Here is a 17,139-nt window from a genome sequence, read left to right on the forward strand (position 1 = left end):
TCTGAATAATAGCTGTTTATTTCTCTGCAGAAGTCTTTGTAGAAGATTTTGGCTTGTTGGGACAATTCCTATCTGGAATGCGAAGTGGGAGTGGTCACTCAGTCCAGATTTCACATAGCTTACAGTCAATGAATTTGACTGAATATTTAAGTAAATGAAGGCAGCAGAGAGGATTATGGGAAAGACCATTGACAGTCAAAAGTAGTTGTAGGAAAAAAGAACTTAAACTGAAACCTAATAATGAGACTGCTGGGAACAGTCAAGATAAAAGGATGAGATGAAGGGGAGGAACAAAGTGCTGCCCCCTAACAAACCAAAAACATTTGAATTAGCATTTTAACCCTGAACCATATTAAGATTCAAGTAAACAGAAAAACACATCCTCATGAGCAGATGTACTGTAGACGAATTCCGTTTTTCTTTAAATCCACCAAATCTATTATTTGTCCAGCTAGAATTACTTTCAACCATCCATCCATTTTCTTAACCCATTGTAGCCTTTTCAGGCTTCATGGGGCTGCCGGCGGCGCCTGTCCGGCTCCTGTTGGACAGGACGCCCCTCTGTCACAGGGCCGAATTAATTTCAAAACTTTGAAATAAAGAAAAAAGAAATAGATCTCAAATTTAAAAACTGAGTAAATAAAAAAGGATCATGAACTATATAAATCAGGCTTATGAACATTACAGTAAGGCTTTCCTTAGAGTAAAAATCAGATCAACTAATTATCATTTGAACAATAGAAAACAATGTTTTTATTTATTTATGAAAGACTTTCTCCTTACACAAAATGGAATGTCATCCGGAAAGAAGATTTTCATGAATTACAAAATGAGCATTTTCTGTGATTTTGAGAACAAAATATTCATTCATTCATCCAAAATAAAATAACAAAGTAAAAGGAAGAAAAAGACAATTTCAAGAATTTTTATCCACATCTTTTAGCAAAGCATCTGATTTCAATAAAACTGACTCCTCATCAGTGTCTTAAACAGGACAGAGGACACAGAGATGTTGGTAGTCTCTGCTTTTTGCTCCTAAATCATAGGATGCTCACAGGGAAACTACCTTCTCTGCCTTTTTTTAAGCCTGTGGAGATGTAGGATGATGTGTTTTTCTTCTTGATGCTTTATCAAAAGCTAATCAGATTATTTATTAATGAATTCCCAGTGTGACTCAAATGTTCAGTAAGAAATGAAGAACAGAAGTGCAATCAGCTTTTCCCTCATCTACTGTACCGCAGCTGAGCTCAATCCTAAAACCGCAAGCAGCTGCAGGAGGATCATCCGTTCATTTGCGAGGAGGATGATCTGACAAACGCACATCTTTGAGAGCGTCGTGCATTTTTTTCTGTCCTGAAAAAAAGAAATTATTAGACAAACTTTTATGAATCTCGAAAAAGTTCATGGGCTCATTTTTGCAGCATGTCTAGCCTGTTTCATTTTTACCACTGAGATTAGGATGGAAAGGTGAAAGTTGAGTTGTGTAAATCCGTAGTTTTAGCACGCGCTAATCCAAACCACTGACTGGAATGTGAAGGATGGAACGGATGTGAGGGATGTGAGGGGTGCGCCTGCTGGGAGAGTTCAGAGACAGAACTCAAGAAACAGAATCCACCTGGAAGGATGCATGCAGGTGAGTGAGTTCCTCTGATTTCACTTCCTGTTTGATTTTCTTCAGGCTGGCATAGAGACTTTTTGCTCGATGAACATGGTCTGGTATCAACATATATAGTTTGCATTCAGGGAATAAGGTTAAAAAGTTAGGAGTTTCTTACCATTATTGGCCAAAATACTTCCAAAGTTAGATTTATTTATTTTTTATTTCTCTTTAAGAAATTGTTTTCCTTACTTTCTCTGTCTTTTTGTCTCACTCTTTTGTGTCATTTATTCATGTCATCAACATGATTAATATTTTTGACTGTATTTTCAGTGATGCTTAACAGTCACGTGCACTTAAAACATACAGAGGTTTCTATCTTATGTAATAGCTGGACTATACAGAGATACACTTTTTATATAACTCTCTCAAAACTTTGTTCACTGTCTGCAGACCATCAGTGTATTTGTTGTTATAAGTGTTTTTTTTTCTTTTCGTTTTACTGGCCATTGAGCCCAGAGCCAGATTGTTCCTCACAACTGATCTGAATCTGCTGGAAGTTTCCTCTTGTCTCTTTGTGCTCGTAACATTTTTGAAGCTGTTTATCAGAATCTTTTCTAAAACATATTTTTAATGCAACTTTTTTTAAAAGGGCTGATTTAGTTTCTTTGTCAGTGCTTTTATTTAACGTTAAATCACTGTTGTTAATTCAAACTTAAATAAACTACATTTTACAGTATATTTATTAGCCTGGAATGATTGTAATTTTTTCTTATTTGTTTTTTCTGCTGGGCACTTTGACCGGACTGGTTGTGAAATGTGTACAAAAACTGAAACTAACTGATCTCATTTTAATCAAAAAGATGTATTAACCCACAAAATGAACTTACAAGGATGGATGAAATATAATTTAGAATTTAAAAAAATTAATACGTTCTTCTAGGCTGTGTAATTCCTTACACAGCTGTTGTAACCTTCAATAAAACGGGCCAACAAACTATGTTAACATTTTTCCTCATTCCTTGTCTTCTCTTCTTCCAGCTTGCATATTCCTCCTGTTGATTGAGGAGGGATTTTCTTTTGCACAAAAGATCAAAGGTAAAAAGAAGTCCCAAAACTTTTTTTTTTCCTTAAAAAACGTTCTAAATCTTCACACATACTATTTAAAATGAGGGAATTCACACAATTTTGCTTTTATAATAAATGTCAGAAGTATTTTTGTGTTCAATGACACGTTCTCACGGGTCATGGCTGTCGTGCTGCATGCAGATGGAGGATCAAAGGGGGAGAAGTTGACTGATCAACCACAGAATCCTCGCCACTGTGGAACCTGGGTTCGAAAAGCAGATGGCGGCAACTTCAACTCCCCAAACTACCCAAATACCTACCCTCCAAACAATGAGTGCCTGTATGTACTAGAAGGTAACCTATAACAGACACACAAGCCTTGCTCTTACAAAAACTGACTTTTTCCCCATTTTTTGCACGTATTTTTTGCACGTAAATACAGGTGTACCACCTGTATTTTTTTTAAGATTACATGTTTCTGTGTGCAATCATCAACGCCTTTGTCATGTCATTTCTCTTGAGTTGCACGACAGACAGCATCCAGGCCCACATGCATTTAATCTCTTAAAGGCAGAATGCATTTTCTTCTTTCCAGATTTCCAAGGTTGTGTGAGTGAATTCTGCTCTTGAAATTTGAGGTTGGATTAAAAATGCTTTATCTGTAACTTAACGTATCGAGATCACGGTGGTTGGGCTTTGCCGGCATGTGATTAAGGAGGGGACAGATGTACAGATGGAGTGTGGTATTTATTTTAAACAGCTATTACAGATGCAAACCAACTCTTATTTGCTTTTAGACACTCTGAGTATCAATATTTGTGGCTGGAAGAGCAACTCTAAAGTTTTAGACAGTCAAAAAACTTTCTTTTCTTGTATATATATTTTTTTATGCCTATGTGTACAATTTATGAATATTACCTAGTTTCTGCCCAGAATCTCCTCTGTGGTAACAGGGTTTCTCTGACTCTCTTCCCACAGCTCTGCCCCGTCAGAGGATAGAGTTGCTGTTCAACAAGCTCTTCCAAATCGAACCGTCATTTGAGTGTCGTTTCGACCACATTGAGGTTCGGGACGGTCCCTTTAGCTTCTCGCCACTCATCAAACGGTACTGTGGCTCAGCCAGTCCTGGTCGCATCTTCTCCAGTGGACGCTTCATGTGGATCCGCTTCTACAGTGACGACGAGCTGGAGGGGAGTGGCTTCTATGTCCAGTACAAGTTTACTGCAGGTGAGTTGAAAGTGCACAACAAGGTGTACTTATCACTTTATGGCATGGCTTTTACAGTGGAGTTCTTTCATAAAATCTGTGGTTAAAATTTCTTCCTGACATAACATATTATTGTCTCTGTCCCACGTGTGTCTTTGTGATTCCCCCTGAAAAAGACCCAGAATTTCATCTCCATGTGGGAGGACTGTTAAACCCTATTCCAGGTATTTCAGTGTCTTCTGCCCTTTATGGGTTATAAATAAAAATGCCGAATATTGTCTTAACAGCTTACTTATGTTGTGGCACAGATTGTCAGTTTGAGGTGACGGGGCTTGACGGCCTGATTCGGTCCACTCAAGTGGAAGAAGAAAACAAGCTGAACCCAGACCAGGCAGTGGACTGCATATGGACTATACGAGCCCCAGCAAAGACTAGGGTACAGCTTGAGATATGTCCAACATGTTCTTACTAAATACCTAGATAGAGCTTTAATAGATCCCATGATGGAGAATTTGATTAAATATTAATGATAGATGAGAAGAGATGGGAAGATAATGATAACAAATAATCCTACTTTGGGATACTTTTTTGCAACTAACTTTGCATTCTACTTTTTTATCTAAACAAATGTCGGCCATCTTTGTAAAAATATTAAAACCAGACAATGAGTTTATGGATCAGAAAATCCTTTTATTCCAACCATTAACACTTAAAGAACCACTTAGGTCAGTTTCCAACTACATCCCAATAGCAGCCACAAAGTCTTTCTTCGCCCTCTGAGGCTCTGACATGTATTTGTGTCATTGTGACTATTATGATAAATACAAATGAGCTGGGGTGTTTTTTTGGCATGAATAAAACATAGACATAATGTGAAAGTAGCCTTTGTTTTTAAAATATGAATGACTTGACAGACGTTTAAAAAAAAAAGACACCCTGTACCAAATGGAATCATCGCAATGCAGCAAATTACTTAATAGGTAGTGTAATGTCAGCAGTGAAAAAAAGGCACATTTGTTTTTACCATTGTTTGTTCATCTCAGCCAGAAATTCATAAATCAGAACTAACTAAGTGATCCTATACTGACTGTATATGTTGTGGATCCTGCCTCTGGCTCGTCTCGCGCCCCCAGCCGTCCCCCCACTCATCTGGATGAAGCCCATCTGCTGGACTATTTAAACATGTAGTTGTAGAGTTAGATAAGTTAATTATCTATATAAATAAAATTGAATTGAATTATAGTGCCCTATAATTTGGAGTACCTTTATGTGCAAACTGGTTGTGTTTACTGATCTCCAATTGATTTTCTGTGGTACACGGCGCTCCAAAATCTGTCAAAATATTTTAGCATGACTTAAACTACAAAGCTGCATGGCTTGATGGATGTTGGAGCCTTAACAGCTACTATAGTCAGGAGCCTCGCCATGAGTGACCTCATGCTTCAACTGTGGATGAGTTGAATAAAATGTAGTCCTTCTTTCAAATTAAAAACATTCTCATTTTTCTTTAACCACAGAGCCACAATGGATGGGTAAAAGAGCTATTTGTGGCTCCAGAGCCTCACACTCTGCATTAATCCAATTGTGCATGTAACTGTTTGTGTTTGAACAAAGATAAACTCGCACTCCGTGAAAAGCTCACAGTATCTCTTTTGACCTCAGATTTACCTGAGATTCTTGGAATACCAGATGGAAAACTCAAACGAATGCAAGAAGAACTTTGTGGCAATTTATGATGGCAGCAGTGCCATTGAGGACCTAAAGGTGATACGCCATCTTCATGCAGACTGTGTTATGACCCCCCCCCTCCCCACACACACCCTCTCACTTTCCAACACAACTCTTTCCTTCTGTGCCATACCTGCACACTTTTAATTCCAAATTTTTAACACATTACTAACAAACAGCATATGTCCTACAGACCCTGACCTCAAAAAGACCACACATGCACAAGTGTCAAAGAAAAAGGTGTGTGGTTTTTTTCAGGCCAAGTTTTGTAGTACTGTTGCTAATGATGTCATGCTGGACACCAGTTTTGGAGTAGTGAGAATGTGGGCGGACGAGACCAGCCGTCTTAGCCGCTTCCGGATGCTCTTCACTATCTTCTATGACCGTGAGTTCATCATCCATTTCAATCTTTACTTCTTTTCCTAAATACTTTTACATATTTTATTAGGTTTTCAGCAGAGGTAACAAATATAGCAAGTAAATTAAATATGAAATTTAAAATGTCAGGAGTGCTAAAAAGTTTCAAAAATGATCAACCCCCCAAAAAATGTCAGAGAATTTCTCCTTGTCACATAAATTAAAGTTTTTTCTTTATCTGCTTCTCTGCATACTTTCCATCAGATACTCTATCCATGTGTTCTGTTTCAGCACCTTGTATGGGCAACACATTCTTTTGCCACAGTAACATGTGCATCAACAACTCTCTGGTGTGCAACGGCATGCAAAACTGTGTCTTCCCATGGGATGAAAGCAATTGCGTCGGTAAGTTGGTGTTAAATCACTGCTTAAAAACTGCTCTTCGATCATCTTGGCTGCTGTTTTTTAATAGGTTGTGTTTTATGCTGTGAATTTATGTTTTTTTGCATTTAAGTTCCACACTGGCCCTCCTTTGGGATTTGTGGAAGCAAATGTACTAAACAGTTTTTACTGAAACAAAATAATCACTCATTGTGACTCAACAAAAGCATTGTTTTAGGAAGTATATACAAAACCTTTCCAGACACAAAATTGAGTTCAGTTTAGGTTTATTGGTGGATGAGTTGTTGTCTGTCAGTGTTCAAGGATTATTTAAAGGTTCTGACGTCTCTCTGGCAAATGTACGCATGAACTTCAAAAGAAAGTGTCAACTAAAAATTGTGATGTAGCAAAAATCGTGAAAACATTCATTTATTTCTTTCAGAGAAAAAGACCAGAGGCGTCTTTTTACATATAACAAAAACACAGGCAACAATAATCTGTGTGTCCACGGGGGTGGTGCTGTTGCTCCTCATTTTCTCCATCATGGTGCAAGTAAAGCAGCCCCGAAAAAAGGTAAAGCTGATCCAGAGTTTAAAGTCATGGACGCTTATTTTATTTGCTAATTTACAGTCATATGTTGAAGGTGATGGTTCGAAAGAACAAGCTGTTTCAACACGCTGACCTCCCAAAGATGTTCGACCCGCTGCACTATGAGCTCTTCACTCTCAGAGACAAGGTCGACTTGAACACTTTGGTATCCATTTTTTTCACATTGTTTTGAAATGTCATTCATATTCCAGTTTTGTTCTTTTTAGGAAACATCTGGGGAGCTTAGGGAGATGCCAACAGAGCTCCAGGCGCTCAGGAGATCATCATCGGGATCCCGCTGTGTTCATGAACACCACTGCGGCTCGCAGGGGTCCCTTAACTCCATTAAAGCTACTCATGGTCTGTATTTAGGAGGGGGATCCATGGAGATCCCCCCCTTCAGGGTGGACTGCCAGGCAGCCTTGAGAGACTACAACAGCAGCTTACTGAAGAAAAGCTGGCCCAGCGTGAAGCAAAGCCAAATACAGAATCATCCTGGGGTTGGGGATCAAGTAGTGTGGCAGCGGGATAAAGTGGTGGAAGAAGAAGATGATGATGAGGAGGAGGGAAATTACCATTTGTATGTGCGAAGAGCAGGAAGTCAAAGAGGCAGATACAAGAGAGCTCAGCAAAGATCTCTGTCGATGGACCTTTAAAAAAAAAAGGTTGACACAACAAAGACAGAGGATTCCCAAAGATTTGCCTTTTTCGTTTGCTTTTTTTAATAAGGCCAAAAATGTGACACGTTTACCTGTGAAACTGGTGAATGCTCTTGAGTGAAAAAAGTGTAGAACATTCTATCATTCTGATTTTGTGAAAAACTGTTTTGCTAAACTTTGCTGGAATTTTGTTAAAAATGCATGATATTGACAGTGTGATTTTGGTGAAAATATTACATTTTAGTCTTTGTTTCTTGTAAATAATAAAAACAAAAAGTCATTCATCACCCTTGGTTTGGTTTGGGGGAAGTCCTTACTTAACCACATTTTTATATTGCAGGTATTTTCATCGGAGTTTGACTCTTTAACCTGATTTCCATGGGGATTTAAGGCATGACTTCTTTATTTAAACAAGCACAGCTCACCTCAAATAAAACAATACAAGCTTTGTTTCATTTTCTTTTTGGAGAAATAAACATCAATCTTTAACCTGTTTTCTACAGGTATAGTTGGTATAAAAAGCAATATTTAAAAGAAAGGAGAATTGAGAAGCACCAAAACCCGATTCACACATTAGAATTAGTGGCTGCACAGTGAATGTTATTCCCACATGGAGATGGGTTTTTTGCTGTTGGAGCAGTCACCACATTTCAATCCGCCTTGGGGTTCAGTCAGCAAACCTCCATGGTTCATTTATTATATTCAGTAAATTCACCAGGCTGATAATTAATGGAGCAACTATGCACCCTCACAGGTGAAAACATGAACAGGGCTGGAATCATTTTGAATGACTTCATTCCATTGCTATGGATCACAGCAAATGTTTGTTCCAGTAATATTCAAAACAAAGCTACCGGTAATTTGCTGTGAGTGGATCCTGTAAGTTTCACTCCAACTATATTTTCATTTATTTTGAAAACATTCCCAGTGGTCTTTTAATTGTTATAATGCTGTTTTAGCCAAAATTGGAATCTTTTCCACAGAGCGGCAGGAGTTCATCAGAAATTCACCTCTTAGTTGTGAGTGGGACCGATGGTGCCGAAGTAAGCTTCTGCTGATTTTCCATCATTTCTTTGTTTACAGTCTCTCCTGCTAGCTTAGATCCCCTGAAACCCCTAACCTAACATTACAGAGGCAACAAAATTGGCTAGCAATATTGGAGCTATCTAGCCGTACAGTTTTGGGCCAGATGTCAGCTCAGATGAGGAAAATAAAGACTCACTGTTTATCTGTTTGTCTGCAAGTGGATGCATCAGAATGACGCGGAGCAGGGCCTGCCCATTACATTTTCTAGATCACAAGTATGCTCTTTTTCAAACGGCCTTTTAAAATGAAAAAAAAATACTAAAATGTAATTTTACACTTATATTTTTTTAGATATATCCTCCATCACGAGAAAAAAATACTACCAAACACTTTTAAAACTTTAAAAAGACCATTTTCATCTGAATGGGTCTTAACTGCTGTGTTCATGCAACGCAGTGGGGCTATTGGATTCAGTCATTTCTGTTACGACAATCAAAGGGTTTGAAGCGTTTGACCTCCTTTCCTGTGATGTAAAAAATGATTTTGACAGTGCAATGAATGCATATTTTTGTCCACTGAAGTGAAAATGAATATGATTATCTTGTGTATCAAAAAAAAGGCAAAAGATTTTGTTTCTTTTCAGATTTATTTGCAATTGCATGTGTTGTATTTATTCTATTTTAATCATGAAATTTGCCAAGAACCTGGCTGAATCTAAGCCTTAAGTGAGTCTAGTCGAGCTCACAAATTAGTAATATTTGTGTTATTGAAATCATTTTGGCATTAGTTTTTAAATATTTGTAGTAAAATCTCATCCAGGTTTAAACAGAAAGTTGAACTGTCATTGGCTACTCACAGAAGACATTATTCAAGTTCTATTCAGGGGGCCATGGGCTGAATTGTGACTGAAAATATTTGCCAAAGAATTCAGGTGTTTCAGGGTTCAAACCTCTCTCAAGTTAAAGAAACTATTTATCTATTTTAATCCAGCACATCAGTGAGAAACACGTTCCTCATGGTGTACTCACCATATCACAGAGGCATTGCGATGGACTCTTTAGGCTGCAGAATGTGCTCATGATAGGATATCTGCTCTAGTTTCAATAAACTGTATGTGCCCTTGTCATGCCTGAGAATCTCACACATGCTCACTGGTTCACGTTGAGGATCAGCAGAAGGAAATGAGACAGTCTCTAATTTCCTGACTTAGCTTCCGCTCTGATTCAACCCAGGTGGAGATTCCTTTGTTCTGCTCAGTGGTAGGATCAGGATGCTATGCAGGTCAGAAGATCACAACTGGCTTTGGCAGGATGGAATTTGTGATTTTGAACGATAAAATGACAGAAACATTAATAGGCATAATGGAACAGCTAGATAGCTGCATTTTGAATCTGAAGAAAAAAGATGACTACAATAAAAAAAAATGTTTGCAGAGAAATCTCCCATGAAATGAGCAGTGAGTGAAGTTCCCTTTGCTGTCAAAAGATGCTCAGAAACTGCAGGAAACTGACAGAAAAAGCAACAGTCTCAACTAAGTCAGAGGACAAGCTTCTGAAAATTAACACCTGTGTGAAGACGTAGCTTCAAGCACAACTTAACTTATTGTTTAGGTAGGTCTCAGTTTTAACTGCTAGGAGAAGACTTTAAAGTTGTGGGGATAAGTTGGTAAAAGAATGACGTAGCTATGATGTCAGAATAGCACAGGGGTGGGCAATTCCAGGCCTCGAGGGCCGGTGTGTCTGCATGATTTCCAGATAGTCTTGCCCTACTCATGACTGATTACCTGGTTCAGGTGTGTCCAGCCAATTAGAACATGCCAGAGCAGGGTATGCTGGAAACATGCAGGAATGCGGCCCTCAGTGCCCACCTCTGGAATAGCAGTTATGCACTAATATGTCAACGTTTAAAATCTTTGGTTTATGATGCAGAATTTTGTAAGTCCTCTAAAAGGTGAAAGGATGTGTAAAGGTGCAATGAACACGTTTTCGAGGTGTGATGGTACAGGGCTGATTTGCTGCATCCATGATTGGGGGCTTTCATTCTTCAGGGTCATGCAATTCCTTCTGGTAGGTGCTGGTTAAAGATGGTCAGGGGTTCATCCTACAAGAAGATAATGATCCAGAGTCTCAAGACTGGAACCCATTTTCCCTGTTCAGGTTTGAAAATCTGCAACATCTAATTTTATCCACTGTGGCCTCAGACAGTACATTACAGAAAAAGATAATAGTATCAAGGTTTTTAAGGAGGAAGGGGGGGGCTATTCTTCTGGTTGGGCTGGAGATTGCACTCTCTGTCCCCCTATGCTTCCCTGCTCTCTGGCATTTGGGGCCCCTGTGACGGTCCTGCTGGCCTGGGTGGCAGACGTGTTTGCTCTGCGGGTGGTCGTCCTCTATATCTGCTATGTCGTACAGGTGTTGGGGGCTACCACTGCTGCTTCAGAGGGGGTCTTGGAGTGGGGATGACCAGGCACTCTCCCTCTCTTTGTTACATTCAATCATCCACCTTAGAAGATCATAAACACTCACTCGAGCACAGGTGCTAGCTCATCTTTGCACAAATAGTTTGTGTGACTGAATGAAATGTTTTACATGTGTTAGTCTTAAGGCATAAGTATGCATGTGTGAACGGTAGTTGTATTATGTACATGTTGACATGATTATGTGTAGATTTTTGCAGCCAGCAGGTATTTTTGTAACATTCGAGAGTGTGTGTGGACAGGTCCCAGCCCTTTTCGATTTATTAAACATCTAAACCTGACAGCAATGATTATAAACATGTAGCAACTTGTTGCTTTATGTTGCTTTATGAATTGACCCCCCCCTTCTATAATAACCCCCTTACCCCCCTCTTTTATTCCCTCCTCTTATTTTCCGTCCAGTCCAACAAAAAGCGGTTACAAATATGATCAAATAAATAAAGTTTCGTCTAAATTACAAGAGGGGTTTATTCAAACATACACCTTATGTGTCAGAAGATCCACAAACCATATTGTAACAGTAAAATATGTCCAATACAAGAGGCCTTTAGCTCTCATCTGTTTGCACAGCTGTTGGACAGGACAAGTTAGAAAAAAAAAAGGAAAGGATTAAGGTTACAGAAACATCCAATAATATTTCTTTATTCCATGACTGGAGATAAATTCAGGCATCAATAGGGTTACAACTTTGACTCAGCTTTCTGAACCAATAAAAACACTGAAATAATTATACACATAATGATATCATTTTTCTTTATTTCCTGTGTTTGTGTGTGAAAATAAATTCATGACTGCATAAAGAGCGTACCAGACACAAGCTGGGATTATTCTCAGAGGTATGTTAAACCTTCCAATAGCTTAAACACAGGCGTGACAGTGCAGTTTGTGAATTCCTTTATTTCTGCTATAACTGCATTCCTTTGAGGTCCATCGCCTCTTTAGTGTTTGAAAACATTTGCATAGCAAGACAAAAAAACACTTCATTGGTCAAAAGCAATAAATTAGAAAATGACACGTAACACAACATTATTTGACAATGTTATAATATCTGACAAAATAGTCCGTCAATCTTTTTATTCGTATTTGTCAAAACTTCCGGATCCACCAAATTATTTGAGTCAACATGATTTTGGCAGATTTCCTGACTTTCCATTGAAATCCACAGCAGCAACAACACCTCCTGTAATGTTCTGTTTTTGTTGAAAAGTCGAATAAATCCTTCATCCTTTTGTTCCTTTCCTCCTCAGTTCACTGAAAACGTCCAGTTTGAACTGCCATGGCACCTGTCTTCTTTGTGCTCATAACACGTATCGCAGCACAACAATAAACGTGGAGAAGTTCTCTGTCAGCAGTGGCTTCGTAATGATTCATCAAAAAAGGGCAGGTGAGGCGTCAGCGGCATGTTCTCCCCGAGCACGGCCTCCGTGAAGTTTGGACGCCGCCAGGCATAAACCATGCTGTTCAGAAAACCCTGCAGGGACAGGGTGGCAGCCTGACAGGACGGAGACAAAACAGCCCTGTCATTTCTGAATTCATCTCTGTGAATCCGCTTTTGTTCTCATGAAACCCACCTGAATGATGTAGAGGGCAAACAACTTCCTCTGATCCTTCTGTCCTCCCCAGAAAGATAGCAGAATGAGGACGAGAACTACAGAAAACAAAAAACATGAATTTCATGCTGATTTTAATACATATAAATATTTTGTGTGTGTATAGACCTGGTGTCCAACAGATGACAATGACCATCACCATATTTAGTGCAGAAGAAAATACTTTCTTCGATCGTCTTGTTGAATATCCATCAACATAGACAGGAAAAAGTCCTTCCTGCTCACGTCTCTTGTACCATTTCTGAACTTTATAGTAAATAACCTAAAATCAAAAGAAGAAGAATTACAATCCTGTTTTTTTACATTTAAGAAAACGTTTGTTTCCAAGCCTTAACTAGCTTTGTCAGAGGTACAAACTGTGTGTGTTAAAATGTTATCATGATATGGTTATGACTCACAGAGCAGGAGACCAACACTAGTATCACTGCAATGAAAAGAAAAAGTCTGATGGATATGATGCGTCTTGGTTCCTAAAATGAAAAATAAAGATTAAGTTAGCAAAAAAAGTCTTTTTATAGTCCACAAATGCCCTTTTAGGATGAAAGAAAATTATATAATTTTTATGATCAAATTAAATCAGAAACTCCAACAAGTTCAGACAAAGAAAAATGTTTTGCTAAACTGTGAAAGAAAAAAATTAGGTTTGAGACTTACATCTTTAGTGTAGGGTTCCTTCCAGACACGCAAGAACAGAATACAGCTGTAAAAATACACAAAAATGACCAAAAGGGCAAAGGAGACAGGAGACTTCATTTTCTGATCTCTTAAAAACAGAATTATTTATTTAAGTATGACAGCGATTACCTGTTGCTGTAGTTGCTCTCATTCAGGATCATACTTTTCTGTGGTTTGTCAGTCATTGTATTGGCCGAGGACTCTTTTAGGAAAAGTGGGACTACGTACAACAGGTACAGTACGATAGGGAGCAACCTGATAAGTTTACAGAGATCAATAAAAAGTAATTAACTTCATATTGTATTAAATGATTCAAGTGAAAACTTTAAATATAATGTGACAAACTCACCACAAAAAAGCACAAACGGGAAAAGCTTCTATTCTTCTTTTGCACTGGCTCTGCTGTACAAACAGTTCAGAGGAAGAAAGAAATCAGTGACTCTTGATTCTGAACTGGTTAATAACATTTGTTGATGTGTCACCTGTTCATTTTCATCATCTGACGCTCTTTCCCTCCATCCTTGGATAGCATCCTTTGACCTCCAAGCATAAAGAACCACTAACAGAAAGGAAGTTAAATAAAATGTCTGGAACAAAAGGCAAAAAAAAAAAAAAATTGATAATTATTTTGTAAAACAGTCAAAGCAGTCAGTTGAGATGCTCAGATCCACTTAATCTTTAGAAGAACAATCTTTATGACTCTTTGTAGGAACCATACTGCACTTTATTTGGATAAGCCACTGACAACAATTCAAGATTTGTGGAAATGGAACAGTCTTAGAAAAATATAACTAAACCTGCCGACGTGGCAAATGTTGTACCTTTACTAGATTATGTAAGACCATATGTAAAAGATTCGGCTACTAGGATGCTATTCACATACCTTTATTTGGATTTTTTTGAGTTTAAATATAAATAAGAAGAGACTACTTTCAACAAAAATTCAAACAGACAGACTGTAGTTAGATATTGATTCATTGTAAAATATGTAAATAAACACTAAATGTTGCTGTAGACTAAAGTTAAAACACCTGAAAAGGATTTTTTTTCTTGCCTAAATTTTTTTGTAGGTAAAACAGTTTTTTTTCTAGACAGCAAAGATTTGCAAGATTTCAAAAAATATTCTTTAACTTTCCAATTTTAGGCTTTTCAACTTCACTTCATGTCCCTTTTTTTTGTCAACCATGATCATTATATTTAATGGCAAAGACTGACAACACAGATATTCAACAGCCCTTTTCCCCACACTTTTAATTTGAAAAATCTGCTTATCTTTCATATCAGCATATTTTGAACACAAATAGGCTTTGCAGGTTTTTTTCTGCTTGTTTGTACATCACATTCCTTTCCCTTTTGTTTAGTGAGCTAAAAACTAACAGTTTCTTTCCTCTTATCTAAATGTCAATTTAGGAAAGACTATTTATTTTGTTACATTATCTTGCCTTTCTTCCTACTGTGACAGAAAAAAATTAAGATACTGTACCACAAGATAAAACACTTTGTGACGTTGGGTTATGGAAGTAATAAAAGCCACATAAAATTTTAACTGGGATTATGTTCTCTAGGGTGACTCGGGGAAAAACTGGAGTTATGTAACTGGAGGATTTGCTGATCATTTACTGGCAGATGACAACCTAAATCAAGTTAATTTTTTTTAGAATCTTTTGTACTTGGCAAATCATTTATTTATGATGGAAAGCTCCAATCTAACAGCATAAACATGTCTTACCAGGGCCAGTGGCAGCCCATATTGACAGGTGTTTGCATTTTTGTTAAAGCTGACTTTGTTCAAGACAGAAATGACTAACAAGGTCAGAGCAGCCAGGAGGTCTGCAAGAGCAAGCTGCACCAGAAGGTGAACCTGAAAGAAAAAAAGGTGAAGGATTATTAAGGAATTAATAAATACAGTTATTCTAATGCAACCTTTGGCACCACTGAAGAACACAAGCACACAACATTAAAGGCAGCACCGCAGTAAACATCCATATCATGCAGTAAAACACACAGCCGGACTCACTTGTTCTCCTAGTCGTTGCCGTTTTACGATGGAAACCACAAGGACTGAAAAACTCCCGATCACGCTGCAGGAATATTAGGAATGTTAGACAACACCAGCATATTGTCCACTGGAAATCTGTGTGACGTCAGTTCAAAACTTGTACATCAAGTTTAAAATTATATCTTAACTAATGCATAAAGAAATGCAAATGAGTCAAATATAATTAGATTAAATACAACTTAAAATATTTACATTTAAATATATTTTTAAGGTCAGGATTTAAGGTGGTTTGATATTTTAGAAATGAAAAGTACAAATCCTGAGCACACAGCTTTTCTTTAATTAAAACTCTGAAAAACAAAAACAGCAATGCAAGTGCATCTAATGACACAGTTTCAGATTCACTAACAGTCTTATCATTATCAGTTACTGTGTCCCTTTCATCTTTATAACTTTTAAGATTTAAATCAGGACGGTGTCTAGAATTTTTGATTGTGTAATTTGTGTTGTAAAGATCAATGTTTTCTGACCTAGTTATGGTCAACCTTTATATTGTGAATAGATGCTTCACATTACAGATCGCAACACCTGTGTTGTGTTGCAACTGTGCTGCTTACATAGTTTAAAAAAAAAGAATCCCTTATCAATAGTCTTCTGCTGTCATGCCTAACAACATACGGTAATAATTCAAGGTTTTTTTGTTCACATTATAGGTCAAAAGTTGTCAGAAAATGTCATAAAGCACACTATTGGTAATAATTGTTTATTCTTTTTTCTTGTTTAACTACAAGGAACTATCATTTGATTCATTTTAATTTTTAGTAGAGCTATGGTAACCAGGTAATTTCCCCTTTGTGAGATCAACAAAGTTCTATTCTATTCAATTCTATTACCCTACATTTAGTTTTTCTTGGACAAAATAGATGAAGAAGTGTTCTCCAAACACTACAGATACTATAAAAATAATACTCCAAGATATATTAGGTAGTCATAATTATTTTTTATGATACAAATATTGTTACATATTTAATAAAAAGTGCATCCTTTTGTTATTCATAAAGTTGTATTTCCTTTTACTTCTAGGATACAACGAGCACCAGATTTGGCCTTAAGGTAAGGCATCATTATATAATAGCACACCGCTGGTGCCAAGACTGAAAAAAAAAGCCATGCACGCCTACATGACATGTTGTCCTGCAGGTTGAGCAAACCTTTTACAGAAAAAAAAAAGTGAACTACTAGTTATATTTAAAACTGTATTATGTAAAAGATGAACATTACTTTTACCATGGATTGCACATTGTCTTTAAGTTCATAAATGATAATTACCTCGGAATAAGAAGTGCTATGTACACATCAGACAGTGTGGATACCTAAAAACGACAGAAATTGTACAAAGTTCAGAGCATAATGATTTAAGGAAATAAAATATATGTATATAATTTATGTGAAATGTTCAATTAAAAAACAGAAACTCAAACTTCTACTTACTTGCTTTCCATCCATGGGCTCCATGGTGAAAGTCATGTTCACACAGCAGTCACATTCGGAATGTGCTGGAAGATAAAAACCTATCTCAGTTTCATGCCTCTGTGAAAGGATGTTTATTTTTCAAAGGACACTTATACCAAACCCCACACCTAGTCACATGGTGCTAGTTTGACTCCACCTGCTGTGAGCAACCAGATTGTGTATGAATTGCACAGCAGTCAGTCAGTATCATAGCAGAGCTGTGAATAGGAATCCCCATGTGGGAAATAGATCTTTTC

The 17,139-nt window shown here is 37.5% G+C and overlaps 2 protein-coding genes across 5 annotated transcripts; one reads left to right on the plus strand and one right to left on the minus strand.

Moving 5' to 3' along the window:
* The first annotated feature begins 1,291 nt into the window (after nucleotides 1–1,291).
* On the plus strand, nucleotides 1,292–7,871 carry neto2b (neuropilin (NRP) and tolloid (TLL)-like 2b). 2 transcript variants are annotated; one of them, XM_004069682.4, is made up of 12 exons: nucleotides 1,292–1,633; nucleotides 2,639–2,695; nucleotides 2,867–3,019; nucleotides 3,644–3,892; nucleotides 4,048–4,095; nucleotides 4,180–4,307; nucleotides 5,534–5,635; nucleotides 5,858–5,984; nucleotides 6,248–6,361; nucleotides 6,780–6,910; nucleotides 6,981–7,073; nucleotides 7,153–7,871. In XM_004069682.4, the coding sequence occupies exons 1-12, from the start codon at nucleotides 1,624–1,626 to the stop codon at nucleotides 7,579–7,581; spliced, it is 1,641 nt and encodes a 546-aa protein (XP_004069730.1). In that variant the 5' UTR covers nucleotides 1,292–1,623; the 3' UTR covers nucleotides 7,582–7,871. The 2 variants fall into 2 exon arrangements, with proteins under 2 accessions (XP_004069730.1, XP_011474531.1); XM_011476229.3 differs by lacking the exons at nucleotides 1,292–1,633; nucleotides 2,639–2,695 and having other exon boundaries at nucleotides 2,883–3,005.
* A 3,830-nt stretch (nucleotides 7,872–11,701) lies between these two features.
* Nucleotides 11,702–17,000, minus strand: si:dkey-30c15.2 (uncharacterized). Of its 3 annotated transcripts, none has more exons than XM_011476230.3 (12): nucleotides 16,862–17,000; nucleotides 16,700–16,743; nucleotides 15,389–15,452; nucleotides 15,101–15,232; nucleotides 13,854–13,958; nucleotides 13,721–13,770; nucleotides 13,501–13,626; nucleotides 13,351–13,396; nucleotides 13,095–13,166; nucleotides 12,805–12,958; nucleotides 12,658–12,734; nucleotides 11,702–12,578 (listed from the first exon to the last, which is right to left on the minus strand). In XM_011476230.3, exons 1-12 carry the CDS (start codon nucleotides 16,895–16,897, stop codon nucleotides 12,432–12,434), a joined length of 1,053 nt encoding a protein of 350 aa, XP_011474532.1. In that variant the 5' UTR covers nucleotides 16,898–17,000; the 3' UTR covers nucleotides 11,702–12,431. The 3 variants fall into 3 exon arrangements, with proteins under 3 accessions (XP_011474532.1, XP_023811684.1, XP_004069731.1); XM_023955916.2 differs by having other exon boundaries at nucleotides 12,836–12,958; nucleotides 13,721–13,773; XM_004069683.5 differs by having other exon boundaries at nucleotides 13,721–13,773.
* Between the last annotated feature and the right edge of the window lie 139 nt (nucleotides 17,001–17,139).

Source organism: Oryzias latipes, chromosome 6 (assembly GCF_053564925.1).
Source record: "Oryzias latipes strain Hd-rR chromosome 6, Olatipes_Hd-rR_3.1".
In the NCBI taxonomy this organism is placed as follows: domain Eukaryota; kingdom Metazoa; phylum Chordata; class Actinopteri; order Beloniformes; family Adrianichthyidae; genus Oryzias; species Oryzias latipes.